The sequence below is a fragment of the Xyrauchen texanus genome, chromosome 18 (assembly GCF_025860055.1).
Source record: "Xyrauchen texanus isolate HMW12.3.18 chromosome 18, RBS_HiC_50CHRs, whole genome shotgun sequence".
Lineage (NCBI taxonomy): Eukaryota > Metazoa > Chordata > Actinopteri > Cypriniformes > Catostomidae > Xyrauchen > Xyrauchen texanus.
This window is the reverse complement of record NC_068293.1, coordinates 5003343-5024775: the sequence shown is the minus strand read 5'-3', so window position 1 is coordinate 5024775 and position 21433 is coordinate 5003343. Positions and strand designations below refer to the sequence as shown.

Below are 21433 nucleotides of genomic sequence, written 5' to 3'. Positions count from 1 at the left end.
TGACACCTTCTGAACCAAATACATTTATCTTGGTCTCATCAGACTACAGAACAAGGTTCCAGTAATCCATGTCCTTAGTCTGCTTGTCTTCAGCAAGCTGTTTGTGGGCTTTCTTGTGCATCATCTTTAGAAGAGGCTTCCTTCTGGGACGACAGCCATGCAGACCAATTTGATGCAGTGTGCGGCGTATGGTCTGAGCACTGACAGGCTGACCCCCCACCCCTTCAACCTCTGCAGCAATGCTGGCAACACTCATACATCTATTTCCCAAAGACAACCTCTGGATATGATGCTGAGCACGTGCACTCAACTTCTTTGGTCGACCATGGTGAGGCCTGTTCTGAATGGAACCTGTCCTGTTAAACCGCTGTATGATCTTGACCACCATGCTGCAGCTCAGTGTCAGGGTCTTGGCAATCTTCTTATAGCCTAGGCCATCTTTATGTAGAGCAACAATTCTTTTTTTGGGGGGGGTTTGAGGGAGTGTGAGAGCGATGACACCAAATTTAACACACCTGCTCCCCATTCACACCTGAGACCTTGTAACACTAACGAGTCAAATGACACCGGGGAGGGAAAATGGCTAATTGGGACCAATTTGGACATTTTCACTTAGGGGTGTACTCACTTTTGTTGCCAGCGGTTTAGACATTAATGGCTGTGTTGAGTTATTTTGAGGGGACAGCAAATTTACACTGCTATACAAGCAGTGCATTCACTACTTTACATTGTAGCAAAGTGTCATTTCTTCAGTGTTGTCACGTGAAAAGGTAAAATCAAATCGTTACAAAAATGTGAGGGGTGTACTCACTTTTGTGAGATACTGTATATGTGACATTAACCTGCAATTAATAAAAAAAATATTTTCTCTTTGGCAGTATTGAGAAGAAATGGAGAACAGATTTATCTCCCAAGAAAGAAATTTGTCTAATCTAGATTTTAAAAATGATCTCAAGAATGTCTTAAACACAGCTCAGATTTGCAAACATACGAAAGACCGCAATTTAATTTTTAGTTTTTCTTTTTTACAAATGATCTGAGCTATGTTATCCAGTTAATCCTATAGCTCTCTACTCTTACTGTCAACAATTGGCTCATTTGTGTTTATTTTAAACATATGAGACAAAGAGAAACATCTGAGAAACATCTGAGAAACATCTGAGACAAAGTAAATACTTAAATGAAACCTAACTGAGAAATGGATTTCAGTTATCAATAAACTTGTTAGTAATTAAAGATATCATAAATTATATCATTTTTATATATCAATAATGAACTAGTTTTACTAATGCAAACCTAAATACTGATATAAAAAATTACATTTTCACTAGTAGTAATTCCACTGTTGATATCAAGAATGACCATTTTAACAGAGAAAAATCATTATAGATACATATAATTCACATGACTGCACATGACTAAATGTTGAAAGGGATTCAAATACTCTGAGCAATGACCTGAGAAGCCTCTGGTCATTATTGAGGAATAAAATATTTCTAGGAAAAGAGCCAGACAAACACTCATATCTGTTCTTGGGTTTTCATGAGGATGTGACTCAAATTCTGTCCTACTGTAAGAATGAGTCATGTCTTCTGTTTCCTTCATTAAAACCACAGTCTATGCCGGTATAAACCTCACAAAGCACTTCCAAAATGATCTGACAGAAAGAGTTTCATATCCAATCCAGCTGGACGTGCAGAGAGGATAATGAGTGATATCTGTGATGATGTGGTACTGGGCAGTGCATGCGGAGTGTGTGTGACTGTGAAAACAGATAAACGCTGAGTGTGTAAAACGGCATTCCTGAGTTTATGCAACTTTCTCCATAATCTGATGGTCAAGTCGCCTGCAACGACATGCCACACTGTTTCAGCATGCAAAAACAACACGATCAGACACATACTAACACACAGCACAGACATGGTATTTGTAGCCTTACTACCTTATAATGCACATTTATGAGTGAATTATAATAAAAAAGGACAACAAACCTAAACAAACACACCATCCCCAAAACAAATTTGGACATTTAGCTGCAAAATATCAGAATGCACTTGCATTAGATATAAAAAAAAAAAACAGATATACTGTATCGTTCTAAATATTGAATGTGCTGACCACCACGTGTGGTTACTCTGCTAGGACACCTGTGTGAACTGACTTCATAAATCCACAAAAAATCACCTTGAATCTAGTTACTTTAAAGTCATTCCAAAAATGGCTTAGAAAAAGTCAATTTGGAGAAAAGCTCTATCAGAATTTGTCTTATAAAATGCTACTTTTCTACCTAATGCAATGACATTCATATGTTTTGGGCAGTTTTTATGTTTTGCTTTATTTCCAAATACTTTCTGTGGCCTGTAGAACTTGTACTTCTTTTCACTCCAAAGCGCTCTTCAAAACTCTACATTTCTCATGAACTGGAACTGTAAATAATTCTGTTTATACTGAGGTTCTCTTCTTATCAACTTGATGGCAAATAGCACCACAGAGCAGCAGTTTGTGTGAACTGTAGTTTTGTTTTCCATGATGTTGAGGTTTATGGCTTGAGCCTTGAAAAAAAAAGATTTGTCTACTGTGTAGTGTATGAAAACAAGCTTACATCTCATGGAACATGTGGTCTCAAAGGTTGGCATTAGTTTCCTGTTATTTGCTGAACTCTGCTAAGCGAGGTCTAAAGAATGTTCCTCTCTGGTTTCAAATGGTAAGGAAAAGTCCTGCAACACAGCGTCTGATTTCATGCTTGGCTTTAAGAGGAACATCAAGCATAATTTGAAATTGGGAACAAGAGCTGTTGTCAAATTGGGATTACAGAGGAACCAAGTTAAGTTGTCTTGCAGACTAAAAATACCATGACTGCACAAAAAGAAGGAAAGAAAACACAGCATGACACACAGCAAACCTACAGTACAGTTTGATGGGTCCCTCTATAGCAGCACAACAGGTAGAACAGAAATAATCAGAAAAAAAGGTGGTTAGGAGCAAATAAAACAATTTCAAGAGAAGCTTTTTTCAACTGAATACAGTAATGTAAACTAACATCATGTGTGTATGACAGCATGTATCGTAGAACCCCACCCCCCCAAAAAAATATAATAATAATAACAATAATAAAAAGATCATTAATAAATCATATTTTACATTTTTTTAATTTTAAAATGAACATACATGTTTTATTTATTTTTATATTCAGGCTCTGTTTACTCTATGTCTCTGCTAAAACTGTAAGTGTATTCCACAAGATGGCAGCAAATACTAGGAAAAATTTATTTTCCTCCACCTTCCATCACAATATACAGATCTGAAATGCAGGTACTAACACAACTAACTAACTAAAGTCGCGTCCATAGACATCCAGTATCTTTTGTGATCCTACACACATCCGTTCATTAAATATCTCGGCCCCTGAGTGGACTATAAGCTTAATGGATCATAAAGATCATAAATAGTCAAGAACATATTTTTCAGATGGTTTGTTTATTGTGTTTTTTTTTTTCTGCCGTACTGCACATTTTGTTATGGACTTCTGAGACATAACATTGGATTATTTACCCAAACAGGCTCAAAAGACATGTAGAAAATGGCTCATTTTGAAGAAAACAGCCTAAGGCAAGAGCTGATATGGAGTTTCTGGCTGCTTGGGGCTCAAGAGACACAGGTTTCTGAATGAAGCCTGAACTCCAATTTTTCTCTGTATGAACAATTCCAGAGTTGAGATTATTACGCAAGACTTTTTAACGTATTAGTGATTCAGATGAGCCTGTTCAGACATTAAACCTGTAACAGGAAACTAAACAAACAGCTTGAGCTGGAATGATTGTTATCATCCATCTCAGGAGACAGTGTGACAGCAGCTCCAAAGACCCGCAGTGGTTCTGAACTCATGCGTGAATCTCAAAGACAAACCACTGCCTATTTAATCCTTCTCAAAAGTTTTAGAGGCGTATCTGAGTCCAAATCACTGTTTTGGTTGACTCTATAATACTTTGAGGATGTAGTAATAGTTTTACATGACTGTAATGTTCTAGATCATAGAGTAGAGATGGTGCTGTTACCTGCCAGCCCTGAGTTCATGATAACAGTGGGAGATCCACAGCCAGGAAGAGGAGGTGCCATGGGGGGTGGAGGAGGGGGCAGGGAGGCAGATATCTCCACAGCAGGGCCTGGGAGAGGAGGTGGTGGAGGAGGTGGTGGAGCAGCAGATGGACCGTTCAGTACTGGAAAACATTAGAGGAAGAGAGAGAATTAGTGTGGGAATAAATTAAAAGATATATGATTTATAATTACAGTCTCATTTCCACCAGGACTTAGTTAGAATTGAGTATAAATTCCTAATTCCTGTAACTAATCTACTCATCTCAGCCCCAGACGGCACTCCCATTGGCTGTTCACTGACTGTCTGACTATTTCGTATGACTATTATGTATTGCCCAAAAATGGCATGAGCTACAGTAACTCAAAGCAGTAAGCTCCAATTTGATTGGCCGGAATCAGGTTTTTTTATAAGTCAAATGGAATCAAAGTTGTGCTTCAAAGTCAGTTCCCAGGCTGCCACAATAAGCACTTTTGAGGAAGAACTAATCACTGGATTTGCCAGGTTCATGCCATCAAATCCTGTCAAGCACATGTCCGAGTCATTTCCTTAAAATCACCTCAAAATCAAAAAGAAAACATAATGGTAACACTTCACAATAGGTGCTATTTATTAGCATTAACAAATAACAATTACTTTTACAGCAAATCATAATTTTGGTTGAAGTAAATGTATAAAATACTGTTGATCGTGATTAGTTCATAAAGCTCTATATGCATATTCCAATGCATATATTCAATACAAGTTAAGGTCATTCAACACCATTTGTGACAATGTTGTTATGTTGCAAACAATAATCGAGTTACAGTGATGTGCTTACAATGGAAGTGAATGGGGACCGCCAATAACATTAAAGTGCACACTGTTTTGAAAATATTACCACAAGATGTACACAATATGTGTGTTAACATGACTTTAGTGTGATAAAATCACATACCACTAACCTTATCAGGGTGAAATTATATTCAATATAGCAATTGTCTTGGCATTGTTAATGTGCAGTCCAGTTCAGCATGCTTTGCATTAATGTAGCGGTAACAAACCTCAGTTCTCAAGAGGGTAACAGAGTTACACCCTGTCAAATGCAAATAAAACCCATTACTGTCTACACTGGAAGTGTCGTTGCTGTAGCGCCGACAGTAAACGGATGCCCCGTTCTATTGCTGATGTGCTGCAGAGCTACTCTAACCTCTTTATCATCCAGTCCTTCGGAAATTAAATAACTTTGCTTTCCAAGTATCATACTTTCTGCCATTAACCTTTTGGTTATATAACTTCTGACTATTAAATTAAAGTCAGCTCGTAATGTTTCTGGTCTCTGTTCTAATTTAAATAATTTTCTGATTCAAATGACATGCACACATAGTTTTAGCAACAATAACATTATTATAATAATTACTGTATATAATACCTAAATGTTTATACCAATTGATTGCCATTGTAAATAAAGTATGAAACTGGTTATTCAACTCATTTCACCGTCAACTGTGAAAGTCAACTCAAGTTTGACTCAGTGTAGACAGCCTAAAGACCCAAACGTACTCTACGTAAGTACGTGAACCGAGACGTATCTCGCTATGTAAGCTCGATTTTACGCATTGTTGCATTGTAAAATATGTCAGAGCACAACGCATTATCTTATGCAAGTATGCGCTGTATTCTCAGCATTGCCACAAGGGGCGCTACAGCAGAATATCTTTTTTCAATCAACAACTGTCATGTCGGAGCAGCAATCTGAGAAGATTCAAACAAGCTGAGCATATTCGATTATACATGCATACAAATGTCCTCTTTTCAGCAAATACAAAAGCACACTCCTCAACTGTCGACATGTTGACTGAACCACATCCAGTTTAGTGGTGCCTAATAACTCATTCTCTCCCTTGTGGTCCGAGGTTTGTAACCACCAGAACAATGCAAGTGTGCAAACAATGTATGTACAACGAGACCAAGTGTTGGCCATGCTTTGGTGAAGCACTCGCATCATACTTGCGTGAAGCAAATGCTCTAAAGTGGCATTGCTTCGTGTCAACGGACGTGCGGGGAGGTGGGAATTAACCCATGACCTGAATATATGATGTTAAACAATTAAGCACCATTTATAATATATTGTGGCAGGGCGGGTCTGGGTCGTGATCCTTCGCACCCGGTCCCGTATTAGGCTAATCAAGCCTCCGAGGTATAAAGGTCGACTGCAGCGTGTCGTGCGGGAGAGAGAGATCGTTAGCGGACATGTCCGTCATGTGTGTGTTTGTGTTTTCTTTTAAGTTTATCATTAAAACTATTATTTATATTGAAAAGCCGGTTCTCGCCTCCTCCTTTCCATTGATCATGTTACATATATATATATATATATATATATATATATATATTTATAATATATTTTATTGCTGTGGCAGGGAGGAGGGTGGGGCCGTGTCATGATGCTGCATGTTCGGCCCCTAATCAGGCAACCAGAGGCGATAGTTCCATGGAAAGAGAGAGTTATGGGCAGCTGCTCGGCATGTGTTTGTGTCTGTCTTTTTGTTTAAGTTTGTTATTAAACTATTATTTATATTGTTACGCTGGTTCTCGCCTCCTTTCCATTGAACTTCGTTACAATCACTTACAGTTGAGAAGAGGCATCAGACTTGCTGTTCTCCGCTGTTCTTTTAAGTCCACCATTTTGAACATGATGTCACCTCAGCTTCCGAGGGATTAAGTGTTAAGTGTTCAGTCGATCCGCACTTCAAAATCTCACCGGAAATATTAGGTCATCCGGGTATTTTACACTTACTGCTTCATGAATACTGTGGATTCGGACATACTTCTCCAATTGCAAAGTGTTTTTGGCATAGTAGGGAAGTATGGATATTCGATGCAGCATGGATGTTACATTGACAGAATGTTTAAACGGGCTAACGGAATGCTCAATAATTCAAACTCCAACTGTCAACAATTCAAATGTAAACAAACCCACAAAAGGCCTTTGTTCTGCTTTTAAGTTGCTCTCTCTCTGACAGGTTATTTGACTATCTATCTAGCTACACTGCTTTTATTCCCCATAAGCCCTCACTATGCCCACAGATATACCCAAATACATACATGCCATCATATATTATCATTTCTTACGGTAAACTCTTTTGCTGTAGCGCCCCTTGCGGTAACGTTGAAAATGCGAAGCGAACTTGCATTGTGTTATGAATTTGGACCTGGCACATTTCGGAATGCAATGATGGACAAAATCAAGCTAGCATAGATAGAAGCATCTGTTGTCTTAAAAGGCTTTGTGAGATTTATCCAGCAACTAAACAAGATCTCCTTGAACAAACCTGTATAATACGGTTTGCTCTCAGACTTTTATCTGATTTCATTTTATCCAAAACATCACCTACAAATACAAACTGTCATTCAGATGGTCACTTCCTGTTTAAATGGGTGGTTCTTTGTCAGAATATGTTGCAATACAGACCAGACTTTATGCTGATAGCAGATTTGACCTGCTAAAAGCATACATTTGATGTTTTTTTACTATAGCACACTCACTAAGAGTTCCTGACTAACGCATGTCCAGTACTGAGAATCAAGACTCGTCCCTTACCTGTCACAGACATCGCAGGAGGGGGAGGGGGCAGGGGTGTTTCAGGCATGGGAGTGCAGTGTGTCTCCGCGTTAGCCACACCCCCAGAACTGACCATGCCTGCACCAGACACCTCAACCACACCCTCTGCGCCCAGCAGATGTCCGTTTCCCTGCGGGGGTGACGTGAGGATGGCAATGTCCCCGTCTACTTTCTTCTGGATTTTGATGGTTCCCTGTTTCTCCAGCTCATGGATCTTCTTCTCCAGGTTACTCTGCTTCTGAATGGCCTCATCTTTCTCCTTCACCATCCGCTGCAATGTGTGCACCTGAGAGTTGGCGTCTTTATACACCACCTGTGTCCAGATTACAACAGGGGTATCAACAGGATGTGAACACCAACGCAATGTAGATAAACATTAAAACACCTGTCAACATATTCTTGATTGAACTGGGTTAATAGGGGATCAACATAAATCATTTATTCACCCTCATGTTGTTCCAAACCTGTATGACTTTCTCCTGTGGAACACAAAATAAGGCTGAGGCCTCAGTCATGTTAGCCTCAGTCTGGGAAACAGACAATGAAAGTAAATGGTGACTTGGACATTATGCCTACCATCTCATTTTGTATTCTACAGAACAAAGATAATCATATTGATTTGTAAATAATGACAGAATTTTCATTTTTGGGCAAAACATAAAACAGCATTGTACTTCCATAATGTGAAATTTATAATGGAACAAGAAAACATATATGGTGGGACTTCAGGACTTCAATTCCCATTGGGAGAAAAAAGTGGGCATTCCATATGGGAATAGAAAGGCTGCATTACCAACAACAGTAGCCTAATACAAAGCTTAAAGGGATAGTTTACCCAAAAATGAAAATTCTCCCATCATTTACTCACCCTATTGCCATCCCGGACGTGTATGACCTTCTTTCTTCTACTGAACACAAAGAATATCTCAGCGCTGTAGGTCATTGCAACGCAAGTAGTGATGGGAAGTCCGATTCATTTGCGCAAACTGGTTCTTTTGGACTGTTCGTTTCAATGAACCAGTTAAAAAAAAACGGTTCAATTTAGTTACAATAATCATAATCAATATTTATTTGTCATCAGTGTTTCATTCTGTGATCCTGAATTTTTTTATAGCCTACAACTGACAAATATTGATTAAATATTTCATGCATTAAGTTTCCTACATAAAAATTTAGCAAAGAAAGCACCCAGTACAGACACTGATGCACAAATGGATATGTTCTACTTGTCTAAAGCATATAGAGATAAAAAAACTAGGCTTAAATCAACTCGCCAGAAATGTCTAGGTTACTAGTGTAACCCCCGTTCCCTGATGGAGGGAACGAGACGTTGTGTCGATTGTAGTGACACAAGGGGCTTCTTTCGGGAGCCTGGGATTCCTCTGAATATGAAAAAGGTCAATGCCAAATTGGTGAACACAATTTGCATGTTCCTCCCCAGACATATGGGTATAAAAGGTGGGATGTGCCTCTGTTCAGTCAGGTTCTGCACTGAGGAGCCGAGAATAAGGTTTGGCTTAGAGAATTACAGCGGCTTCTTACAGTGTTGTGGCAAGGTGGGCACAACGTCTCGTTCCCTCCATCAGGGAACGGGGGTTACTAGTGTAAGTGTAAGCTAGACATTCTCCTTCTGTCACTCACTCAGAGTTGTGTCGATTGTAGTGACACAAGGGGTCCCTATTCAATAGCGCCACCTATACTGACCGTGTTACGTTATCTGCTGATGCTGGTGCAGCAGGCTGTAGCGTGCCAAAGGCGCACAAGCATCAAACTACACGTAACCCTCCCCGGCGCCCCACTAAGACAACATATTGTTTTTATTAGGTTCCCGACATCCGGCCAAGGATTCCCTTGGAGTGTGGGAACAAGCAACGTGGCAAGCATGTGCAGGCTGTGCCAGCTGCGGCCTTTTCTATGTGTTTCTCCTCATAGAGTGTCAGATGTGGCTGGGGCGATCTAGCTATAACACACATCGGGGGAGGCGTTCTTTTCCAACTCATATTCTTTCAGGGGGAAAAGACCCGGCGGAGACCACATCCTGCCCAGCCTGGGGGAAGGTTAAATGTGGCGAATACCTCACATGGGTTTTTAGGACACATGTGAAAGTGGCATGGTAGTAGATCCTACTTGCTGTGAGGGAGGAGTTGCTACAAGCAACAGCGACTGGGTGGCAGAAGGGACTGCCAAAGGGAGATGAGGGTCCGCTGGTAGGGGGACCGTATCACAGAAAATACACACAGGGGGATTAATCCATGAAGGCGAACATGGTGGAGCACCTATTCCAGTACAGATTTATTAGTACACATAGTGGGTCTGGTCGGGAATTCCTCAGAAAGACATCCAGGGAGCATGAGTTAAGTGGACTCTCCTGGGAGAAACAACACACGTGATCACCTCGGGGAAGGGCACTAGCGCAAGTGGTACACCCAGTCAGTCATCCTGTGTTATCGAGTTCTACATGCTCGACAAAACAGGGGATGAAACCGACTTAACCCGGAGATAGTAGAATCTCCCAAAGGTATTGGGTGTCGCCCAGCCCACTACTCTACCTAGTGAACCTGCAGTGCTTGCAGGTTCACTACCTGGTCCCAAAAAGGGGTCGTAGGAACCTTGGGCATGTAGCCCGGTCGTGATCTTAGGATGACATGAGTATCTGCCAGACCAAACTCCAGGCAAGTGTCACTGACAGAGAACGCTTGCAGGTCTCCGACCCTCTATAGAAGTGAGCGCAATCAGGAGGCCGTCTTCTGGGAGAGGGCACTTAGCTCAACTGATTCTAGAGGCTCGAAGAGGGTTCGCTGAAGGCCCGTAAGGACCACGGATAGATCCCATGAGGAGAACAGGCATGGCTTGGGAGGGTTCAGCCGCTGGGCACCTCTTAGAAACCTGATGATCAGGTCGTGCTTTCTTAGGGACTTACCGTCCACCGCGTCATGGTGGGCCACTATAGCGGCGACATATACCTTCAAGGTGGAGGGGGACAGCCACCCCTCCAGCTTTCTCTGTAGGAATGAGAGCACTGACCCGACTGCGCACCTCTGCGGGTCTTCAGATCGGGAAGAACACCAATTTGCAAACAGGCGCCACTTTAAGGTGTAAAGCTGCCTGGTGGAGGGATCTCTGGCTTGGTTGATGCTGTCTATGACAGTTGGTGGTAGACAACTTAGATCTTCCGCATCCCATCAACTGGCCAGACGTGGAGGTTCCAGAGGTCTGGATGCAGATGCCAGAGGGTGCCCCATCTCTGAGAAAGAAGGTCTTTCCTCAGGGGGATTTGCCAGGTAGGTGCTGTCGCGAGGGCCAGTAAGGGGCCAATTGAGTGACTTTTTCCCCGTCCTCCCTGACCTTCCACAAAGTCTATTAAAAAAAACATACCCAAGATAGAGTACAGCTTCAAATTGGTAAGTGAGGTGGACTTGAGTATTAATTAGCTTGATGATGCCGTTGATACTGTAAATTAACATTAAAGAAAGTCCCAGGCCCGGATCAGCCCCCCAGGCTAATTTTTACAGATATTTCTGGGGAGATATATGAGAACTATTACATAATGTTTTTGAAGAAGCCTTAGATAATTATAAACTCCCAGAAAGTATGAAGCAATATGTTATTGTCCTAATTCCTAAAACTGATAAAAGATTCTAAATGAATTGATAAGCTTAGGCCTGTTACATTATTAAACAGTGATTATAAATTGTTCATGTCTTTGCGAACCGTTTGAAAAAGGATTAACCCAAATCATTATTGAAATGCATAAATCAGGATTTATGAAGGGAAGGGTTGCTCATAATAACATTAGATCAGTATTGGATATTTTAGATTATAATGAATTAATTGAAAATGAATGTTTGATTTTATTTTTGGATTTTCAGAAAGCATTTGATACAATCAAACACCCTTTCATTTTTTAGATTTTGCAATTTGTTTTTTACAATTTGCGGCATTAAATTTGTCTTAAAATGTGATTACAATATAAATAATCTTCCTATTAAGCTTTTTCACAAACAGGTACTTCTCTATTGGAAATTTGGACCGGCTCATTTGGTTCTTTTTGAGTCAGACAGTTCAACATGCTGCGTAGCTAGCACAAGTACTTAAGCTGTGTGTCTTGCGTCATCAGCCCATAACTAAAGTTAGATTCACTTAGATTCTGTGAACCGGCTTGACCAGTTACTTGCTGAGAATCGTCTCAAAAGAATGATTTGTTCAAGAATTGGACATCACTAAATGCAATGGTGACTAGGGCTGGGACAACGTCGACGCAAAATATGCGCGTCGATTCGTCGGATCCAAAACAAAGATGGCGGCACCGGCGAGTGGTAGTAACACGAGTGGCTCCTCAGACTATCAGAAGTGCAAGGCGGCATGCACTCGTTCCTCTAAAGTATGGGAATTCTTTAATTTAAAAGGAAACAATTCCGTGATATGTCGTCTTTGCAAAATGGAGATGGCCTTCCATTCTAGCACCACGGCAATGCACCAGCATCTGAAGAGGCGCCACCCGGTTGCAGCTGCAGATGACAGAGCACCGTAAGTTTTTTCAACTCCCCACTTTGCACTCGATGTTGGAGTAGGCTATAATACGTTGTCGACACCTAAAGTTTTCGCTTATAGCTATTAATAATGCGCTTATAGCTATGAATGTCTTGAAAATACATAGAGGACACTGACAACGCGCTGACAGACAGGACCAAGCAGGTAACATTTAATAAAGTCTCAACTTTCAAATTTGGTCATTCAAAGAAGATTAAACCATAAATAGGCCTACTATTTTGTGGCTCTTTAATGTGTCGTGACAGATTGCCTCAGTTAAAGCTGCTCGTGAACCGATTATCTTTTCCTTGGTTAATTTATAGCATCAAATAGGCTAAACATGAATGTAGCCTACATCAGAAGGATTTTAACTGTTGTTTTAACCGCGGAAAGATGTCAGTACAGTAGCCTACAATACATTATTCAAATTCAAATCCACCAACGTTAATCTACTCTCTCCTGACTACTTTGTCGGACAAAAATGGCGTATTATGATTGATTGATCAGATCGCCAGTCAATCAAACTCCCGGCAAATGTTTTTTTTTAAAACATTTTATACACCCCCACCCCCGATGAAACCAGTATTAGGGTCAAAGACCTGACGCTTGCTTTTTCTGTCCGACTGAACTTTTTACCAATTAATAAACATTAAAATGAATAAAATTATAACATGTATGTCTACCACCTCCCTTATACATATGCCCACTCTTATTTCTTTAAAAATAATTGGCTTATTGGCCATTTTCTGCCAGCTGAAGTGTGAAAACATCATGTGGGGCGACCGTCCGGCCTTGACTTCTGTTTGGACAACTGGTTTTAAATCAAACTAAAATAATTTAAATATAATCCTTACCCTATTTGGCATAATTTTAAACTTGTTTTCCATTGATTGACAAAGTTATGAAACATTTGTACACACATTTCAATCATAATAAACAAACAAATCTTGTCCGAAGATGTTCATTGTCTGAAATATCATCTGGGGCGACCATCAAGAAAATACAATTAAGGGACTTTTATTTTGACAATCATCTCAAAGAGGATGTTGCATCAGCCAGCCTCATGGTGAGGGTCCCACAGAGACAACTAGCAGGTGAGTAGTCACTCTCATTTTTACAAACAAATCCTCTTTAAAACTGCTGCAGTGTATACGTCACATTTTGATATCATGTGGGGCTGACCAACCTAAAACTGTAAATAATAAGTTTTATACGCTAAATCTTTATTTTTAATGTAAATTTGTCAGTGATATGTGGTGAGAAGAAGCTAGCTTGGGTTCTATAGCTAAGCATTAGCCTGTTATACTTGATTAAACTTGAAAACATCATCTGGGGCTGACCGAGCATCATCTGGGGCTGACCGCCACTGATTGCTTAAATGATAGAAAACACATATCATGTATTTGTAGTTTCTGTATGCAAATGTTTTCATTCATTATATGCATTTAGTTGTTTTAAATAACTTTCTACATTTCACCACATATTTTTCTAAATTTCAATAATTTCCATCCTACTTCAGAGAGGACTAAGCTTACTTCTTTTTGATTATTATGCTTTTATCAGAGAAATGTGTGAATATTAAGCATTCATTCTACTTTTTCCAATTCCTTTTCTAACTCTGTGTATGTTTAAATATACTTTTTTTCTAGATGGCCCCACTAACAAGCAAAGAAAAGACTGCTCGCTACAGGCAGCGGATCAATGCAGATCCTGTAGCAAGAGCTGACTATCTTGCCAGGAAAAAAGAAAGGTAAAATCTATAGGTAGTTAACAGTACATAAAATGTAATGTTAGGCCACCAGAATCAGTGACAGTATACTAATGTCAATAGTTTATTATACAATAATTTGTTTCAGCTACCAGAGAAGAAAGCAAAAGGGCACAATCAAATACATGAAGTCAGATGAACTATCAGAGAGAGAGAGGAAGAAACAGAAAGCCAAGTGGAAGGCTGCATCAAAAGGTTACAGGGAGAGGAAGAAGATAGAAAAGGCGATGCTGGCCTCAAACAAAACATCACAGAGTGTGAAGCTGTGCTGCACATAGACGTTTCAGAAAACTATGCATGTAAGCTAAGCACAGAGATCCAGTCCTTTCACTTTGGCGGCAGTAGACAACAGGCCACGATTCACACAGCAGTCCTGTACACTGTCCGTGGAACCAAATCCTATGCAACACTGTCTGACTGCCTTCGCCATGATGAACGGGCAGTGTGGGCACATCTAGAGCCGATCTTGAAAGAGCTTCGGGAATCTTTCCCACAAATCACTACCCTCCATATTCTGAGTGACGGGCCTGTAACACAGTACCGAAATAAAAATAATTTTTACTTGCTCAGTACTGTGCCTTTCCTCTCAGGATTTACAAATGTGACCTGGAATTACTCTGAAAAATCTCATGGAAAGGGGGCCCCAGATGGGATTGGTGGGGCAATAAAGAGAGAAGCGGATCTCTATGTTAACAGAGGAGGTGAGCTGCAGACACCAAAAGCTCTGAGATGCTGACAAAAAGAAGCTCAAGTATCACTCTCTACTGGGTGACAAGTGAGAGCATTGAAAAATGTGACGAGTTGATTCCTGGCAATTTGGAGGCTGTAAAAGGCACCATGAAGATACACCAATTTGTGTCATCACAGCCTGCAAAGATAACACACAGGGAAGTATCTTGCTTCTGCAAGCGCTTAGAGATGAGTCCATGCCCTTGTTACCAGCCAAAAATGGTAGACCTGAAAGCCACCATACAGCAAACCGAGAAACCTGAGGACCACTCAAGCTCTCCACCTGAGCCACCTAGGCAAGAAGAAAGTGACCAAGATCTATGTGGAAGGTTTGTGATAGTAACCTACGACGAGCTTCCATATGTAGGTCAGGTCCTAAAGGTTGTGGAAGAGGAACTGCAGATAAGCTGTATGCGACAGTCTGATGACAAGAACTTGTTCTTATGGCCAAAAACTCCAGATGTTACTTTCTACTTTAGGAAAGATGTTCATGCTGTCATTTCAGAACCCGAGCCAGCAACTTCACGCTTCTCAAAGTTGACCTGCCAAGACTGGGTAGCATTCAGAAATTGCTGGGGTTAAAGAAATGCCTACAATGTGTCTGCAGAATGCTGTTATGTTCAAGTGTTAAATGAAATCGTAAGAAAAATGCAAACATTGTACGTTTAAGTGATTAATGTAATGAAAATGGAAAAAGGAAAATGCTGTTCAATGTGTCTGCAGAATGCTGCTATGTTCAACTGTTAAATGAAATAGTAATGAAAAAGGAAAATGCTGTTCAATGTTATGTCCAAGCGTTTAATGCATTAGTATTGAAAATATTAATATGATGGTTATGTGTCAAATGAAATAGTGAGGAAACTGTTAATGTTATGAAATGTGTCAAATGAAATGGATATGCTGATTCTTCATAAAATTTCATTAAATGTGTTTTAACTATCAAAATCATTGAATAGTCTTAATTGCCTGCTGTTTTTCATCATGTGGGGCTGACCACTTGTCATGTGGGGTAACCAACCATATTCAATTCTGTAGTAAATTCAAAAAATAATGTCTGTCCATTTTGGTTGAAATATAATTTATTGGTATAACATCAATAAGTGGATACTATATCTACACATTTTAAATCAGTTTTATGTATTATATGAGTAAAAAAAATATGTAATTGCTTTATGAGGGTGACACTGCCATTATAGATAAAAATGTATTTAACATAATTTGCAATAAATGAAAGGACACATGAGTATATCTTTCTTAAACAGTTCAATGAATTACTGATACTTCTTAAAATATAACTTATGTAAAGGAAATCTATTAATTGTAAGATAAATTATGGTCGCCCCAAATGACTTTAAAGTCGTTGCCCTATTCATTTGAGTTTAAAAGCACTAAAATATCTTTGTTTGAAGTTTTCACACACATGCATGTGTAGACTACACTCCAAATGTTTAGAAAATAGCCAAATATATTATTATTTCAAGTATTTTAAAATTGGGTCTCTCAAAGGCCTTATACGTCATTGACCCACTACCGGTGTTGTCACAAGTCGATTAATCGCATCGAAATCGAATCGGACTGAAAAAAATGAATCGTTAGATTAATCGATGAATCGAAAAAATTAATCGCTAGATTAATCGTTTAAAAAATAATAATTTATCCCAGCCCTAATGGTGACCAAAACTAAGAAGATGCAAAAAGCACATAACGGCAGCATACATTAATCCACAAGATAGGTGTGGGTGAGAAACAGGTATTTTTTACTATAAATCTCCACTTTCACGTTCTTCTTTTGTTTTTGTCGATTCGCATTCTTCGTGCATATTGCCACCTATTTGTCCGTGAGAGGAATTTTCAGTAAAAAAAGGACTTAAATAGTTATTTGTTTCTCACTCACATCCATCATATCGCTTCAGAAGACATGAATTTAACCACTGGAGTCTTACGGATTACTTTTATGCTGCATTTATGTTCTTTTTGGAGCTTCAAAGTTCTGCCCCTATTCACATGCAATTCAGCTGCAATATTCTTCTAAAATTCTTAATTTGTGATCTGCAGAATACACATCTGTGATGGCATGAGGGTGAGTAAATGATGAGACAATTGTCATTTTTGGCTGAACTAACCTAAACTAACCTCTGTTGACTATTGGTTAACATTAACTAAGAGCCTGCATGGCCTTGACGATGTCAGCAGAAAAGGAAGGTTGTTTCAGAGGCGAAGTTATCTAAGTTATGGAAAAAATAATCTTATCTGAAGAACCTAAAATGAAACATCAAGAACTATCATAATCCCTAAAGAAACATGTAGCTCAACACAAGAACCCTGTAAAAAAGAAAAATGGTTCTTGATAAGAAGAGGGTTCTTTCCTGAACTTCAGGTACTGTAGAGAACCATTGAAGAACCTTTATATTAAAGAAAGTATGGAGTTTGGACAGTGAGATGAGAGAAGCAGAAGGTAAAATGAGGTAATGATGTAAGCTGGAATTTTACCCGAATAGACTCCAACTCTTTATTTCTGTGCATGAGTTGTTTCTCCAGCTCAACGATCTTTGCCATCGCCTCATTCTCTGTGTCCTGCAACTTCTCTGTCAGCTACAAAACCACATCATCAACAAGTCATAAGACTTCAGTTATAGAGGCACAATCACAAATATTAGAACTGAGCAGCTGAGCGTGTTGGCTAAGCTACTTCATAAAAGTAACCCAGAGAGTAATTGGCTAATTACTTCTCTAATACTGTAATCAGATTACTGACTATACAGATTGCTTCTTATATACAGTATATTATCATTTTATTATTGGCCATTAAATGACATCAGTATTTTCTGATTTCAGATAAATGATTTTAATAAATCTTATGAGAATTATTCGGAGGTCATTTATTATAGTGTTTAAAGACTTTTCTGAGAGCAAGTGAGTGTGTTGTTGTAAGACGGTACTAACATGAGACATGTTCTCCTCGAGCTCCTCCACTCTCTCCAGTGCTGCGTTCTTTGTCTCTGCATCTTCTAGCAGAGCTCCGACATCAAACACGTTATCCAGATACGCTTGAATCTGCACGTGCAGTTTATCGCTCTCTGTGTGCTTCAGTTTCTACAGAGACAGACAGCAGTTCAGCACTCAACAGCAAGAGCATTACTGAACATTAGTGACGGAAAGCTCAGGGTTTCAAACCCGTTTACTCACGTCCAGATACTCATCCAAACCCAGTTTTGTGAAGTCGTACTGTAAGTGCACTCTAAAATTCATGTCTTCCACAGAATGAACCACAATGTTTATGAACTGCATACAAGCAACCTGCAACACATATAACACATATCAGTTCAGTTTCAAAAACACCGAATGTAATATAGGGTACAAGCATTTAATGTGATGTCATATACCATATACAAAATACCATATAACAAATAATGCATGTATTTCCCTTTTAGTAGTAAAAAAACACACAAAAACAAAATAAGACTGATAATTTCATGGCAAACCTTTATGTTTTCACATATAATTATTAAAACCATCATTATTAAAGGCATCAATAATTGTGACAACAAATGAAAGTGTGCATATGTTTGTATATATTGAGACATTGTCATCTAATTGGCTGTCTGAGACTTGGTCCAACAAATACCATGAAGTCAATGTTATTATCTTCATTCTTGAAATGCTCCATGAGTCTCGCAAAGCGCTGATCTTCTGAACAAACCTGTAAAGCAATAAAGAAGCAGATCGTTAGACACCCATCTGAATAATGTCCAAAGAATAAAATGAGATTAGAATGCCAGTAGAATCTAATAACATATTAACCTTGATGCAGTAGTCCTTTTTATTTGATAAATCATCTATAAATATAAAGTTAGCGTGATGCTAACTCCTTCTGAGTATCTGGACACAGTTTACAGCTAGAAAACTATGAAAAGTGTTTCTGTAATGAATGTTCATTGTCTAAACCCAAACCTAGACTAAACACATGTCTCTTACAATTTTGGCAAGAGTTAGGCTCCACAAACTAAATTAAATAAATCATTAAATTTTGCAGTCAATACATAAAAAATACAGTGAAATGTGAGCATACATGCTATTAATAAATAATTTTGCTCCCCATTTATTTATGCTCACACTTCAATTTATTTTTCTACACACTCCAACATTTCATGATGCAATTAATTATATAATTAGTAAATATTTTCTATATTTATTTTATTTCATCTGTTACGTCTATCCCCCAAGAAGTTTTACATTAAACATTACAGAATTTTCTTAAAGGAATATTCTGGGTTTCATACAAGTTCAACTCAATCGATTGCATTTGTGGCATAATGTTGATTACCACAAAAATGATTTAAAATCATCCTCCTTTTCTTTAAAAAAGGTACAAATCTGGTTTACAGTGAGACACTTCCAATGGAAGTGAATGGTGTCCGTTAACGTATATAAAAAAAACTGTTCACTTATCACTGTTTCAAAACATAGACACAAGACATAAACACATATGTTTATGTTTACATGATTTAAGTGTGATAAATTGTAAATGCCTCACTGTAACCTTGTTTTAAACCTCCTTTTTTTTAAAAAAAAAGGAAGGACAAGTATTTTTTTATTTAATTATTCAAATTTAGCCTAACTTGTATTGAACTTGGAATATTCCTTTAACTCTCGACAAATTACACAATAGTTAATACATTATTTCTATAATGAAATCGTCCTGGTTACTTCCGTAACCTCCGTTCCCTGATGGAGGGAACGAGACATTGTGTCGATGCAGTGACACTAGGGGTCACTCTTAGGAGCTCGAGACACCTTCTGTTCTTTTGTAAAAGGCCAATGGGAAATGGCGAGTGGTATTTGCATGCCACTGCCCTGAACATACGGGTATAAAGGAGGGGTGTGCAAACCGCTCATTCAGGCTTGGTGCTGAGGAGCTGAGAATAAGGTCCCGGCCATTTCAGCTGGTAGTTCATGTTGTGGCAGGAGGGACAACACGTCTCGTTCCCTCCAACAGGGAACGGAGGTTACGGAAGTAACCAGAACGTTCCCTATCTGTCACTCACTCTATGTTGTGGCGATGTAGTGACACTAGAGGTCTCCTACAAATATGGCACAACTAGCTGAACTGTGTTTCGTGGATTGGCGTTGCGAGATGGGCAGACTACTGAGTGCTGCGTAGCCAGCGCACTGGGCAGGCACATAAGCTCCCCTGATGGTAGTATGAGTGTCGAACAGCCCTTTGGGGACAAGTCGACTGGCCAGAGGATAAGGCCAGTCATGCCTCTTCCCACTTTTTTCTTTTTATCCCCAGAAAAAGAGAGAAATCGTTAACCTACTTGGACACCAGTGTCTGGGGGGGGGTGGAGGAGGGTATTTCAAGTGGAGATACATCACATGATCTTGCCTAGTCTAGTCGGAAGTATGTCATGTGGAGAAGTCCCACCCAATGGGGAGGAGACTCTAAGAACATGACTGGAGCAGAGGGGACTCTGCCCAAGGCAGACACAGTTTACCAACATGGAAACATTTTCAATGGAGATATGCGTCGCAAGGGGATACCTACGGGGAACCAGTGCTTGCGGAGCACCTATCCCAGTACAGGGCTTAGATAGCACATGTACTGAGCTGGCAGAGAGTTTCTCCGCAAACTCTCCTGTCACTGAGCTAGGAGGAAGTCAAGCTGGGAACTCATTTTGTGAACGCTACTGTGAATCGACAAAGTATTTGTTTTAGCTCGAGGGAGGTGAAAGGTGCTATGCGCAAGCGATATACCTGGCCGGCTGACCCGGACTTACCTGTTTGCTCATGCTCGTTCAAGACACGGAACATAACCGTCTCACTACGGAGATTATAGAACTTCGCAAAGGTGTTGGGTGTAGCCCAGCATAATGCTCTGCAAATTTCTGTTAGAGAGGCGCCACTGGTCAGAGCCCAGGAGGCTGCCACACTCCTGTTAGAATGGGCCCATAGCCCTGCCGGGGGTGGAACATGATGAGCTTGGTAAGCGATAGCTATGGCGTCAATGATCCAGTGGGAAATCCTCAGATTGGAGACAGCGCTTCCTTTCTGCTGTCTGCCAAAGCAGACAAAGTGCTGCTCAGAGGCTCTAAAGCTCTGTGTGAGGTCCAAATAGATGCGTAAAGCATGCACCGGACGCAGCAACGTAAGGGCTGGGTCTGCCTCCTCCTGGGACAGCACTTTCAGGTTTACCACCTGATCCCTGAACGGGGTCGTGGGAACCTTAGGCACGTAGCCCGGTCGGGGTCTCAGGATTACGTGAGAGTAGCCCGGACCGAACGTCAGGTGCGTTTCGCTGACAGAGAATGCTTGCAGGTCCCCTACCCTCTTGATGGAGGTGAGCGGCGTCAGGAGGGCAGTCTTCAGAGAGAGTGCCTTAAGATCTGCTGACTCTAAGGACTCAAAGGGAGCCCCTCGTAGGCCTTGCAGGACTACAGAGAGGTCCCACGAGGGAACGAGGCATGGCCTGGAGGGGTTCGACCTCCTGGTGCTTCTCAGGAACCTGATGATCAGGTCATGCTTTCTTAAGGACTTACAGCCCACTGTGCCGTGGTGTGCAGCTATAGCAGCTACGTACACCTTCAAGGTGGAGGGGGACAGCCATCCCTCCAACCTCTCCAGCAGAAAGGAAAGCACAGAGCTGACAGCGCATCTCTGGGGGTCTTTGCACCGGGAAGAACACCACTTAGCGAACAGACGTCACTTCAAAGCA

The 21433-nt window shown here is 40.2% G+C and overlaps 1 protein-coding gene across 5 annotated transcripts in view; it reads right to left on the bottom strand.

The window, feature by feature from the left end:
• Positions 1-21433, bottom strand: part of fmnl2a (formin-like 2a) — a 138123-nt gene that overhangs the window by 22718 nt on the left and 93972 nt on the right. For all 5 annotated transcript variants that reach the window (XM_052148410.1, XM_052148409.1, XM_052148411.1 and 2 more), the window contains 6 exons: positions 18347-18421; positions 17908-18018; positions 17665-17814; positions 17212-17313; positions 7674-8007; positions 4056-4217 (listed from right to left, as the gene is read on the bottom strand). In XM_052148410.1, the coding sequence (XP_052004370.1) occupies positions 4056-4217; positions 7674-8007; positions 17212-17313; positions 17665-17814; positions 17908-18018; positions 18347-18421 (934 nt within the window). The remainder of the gene's footprint in view (positions 1-4055; positions 4218-7673; positions 8008-17211; positions 17314-17664; positions 17815-17907; positions 18019-18346; positions 18422-21433) is intronic.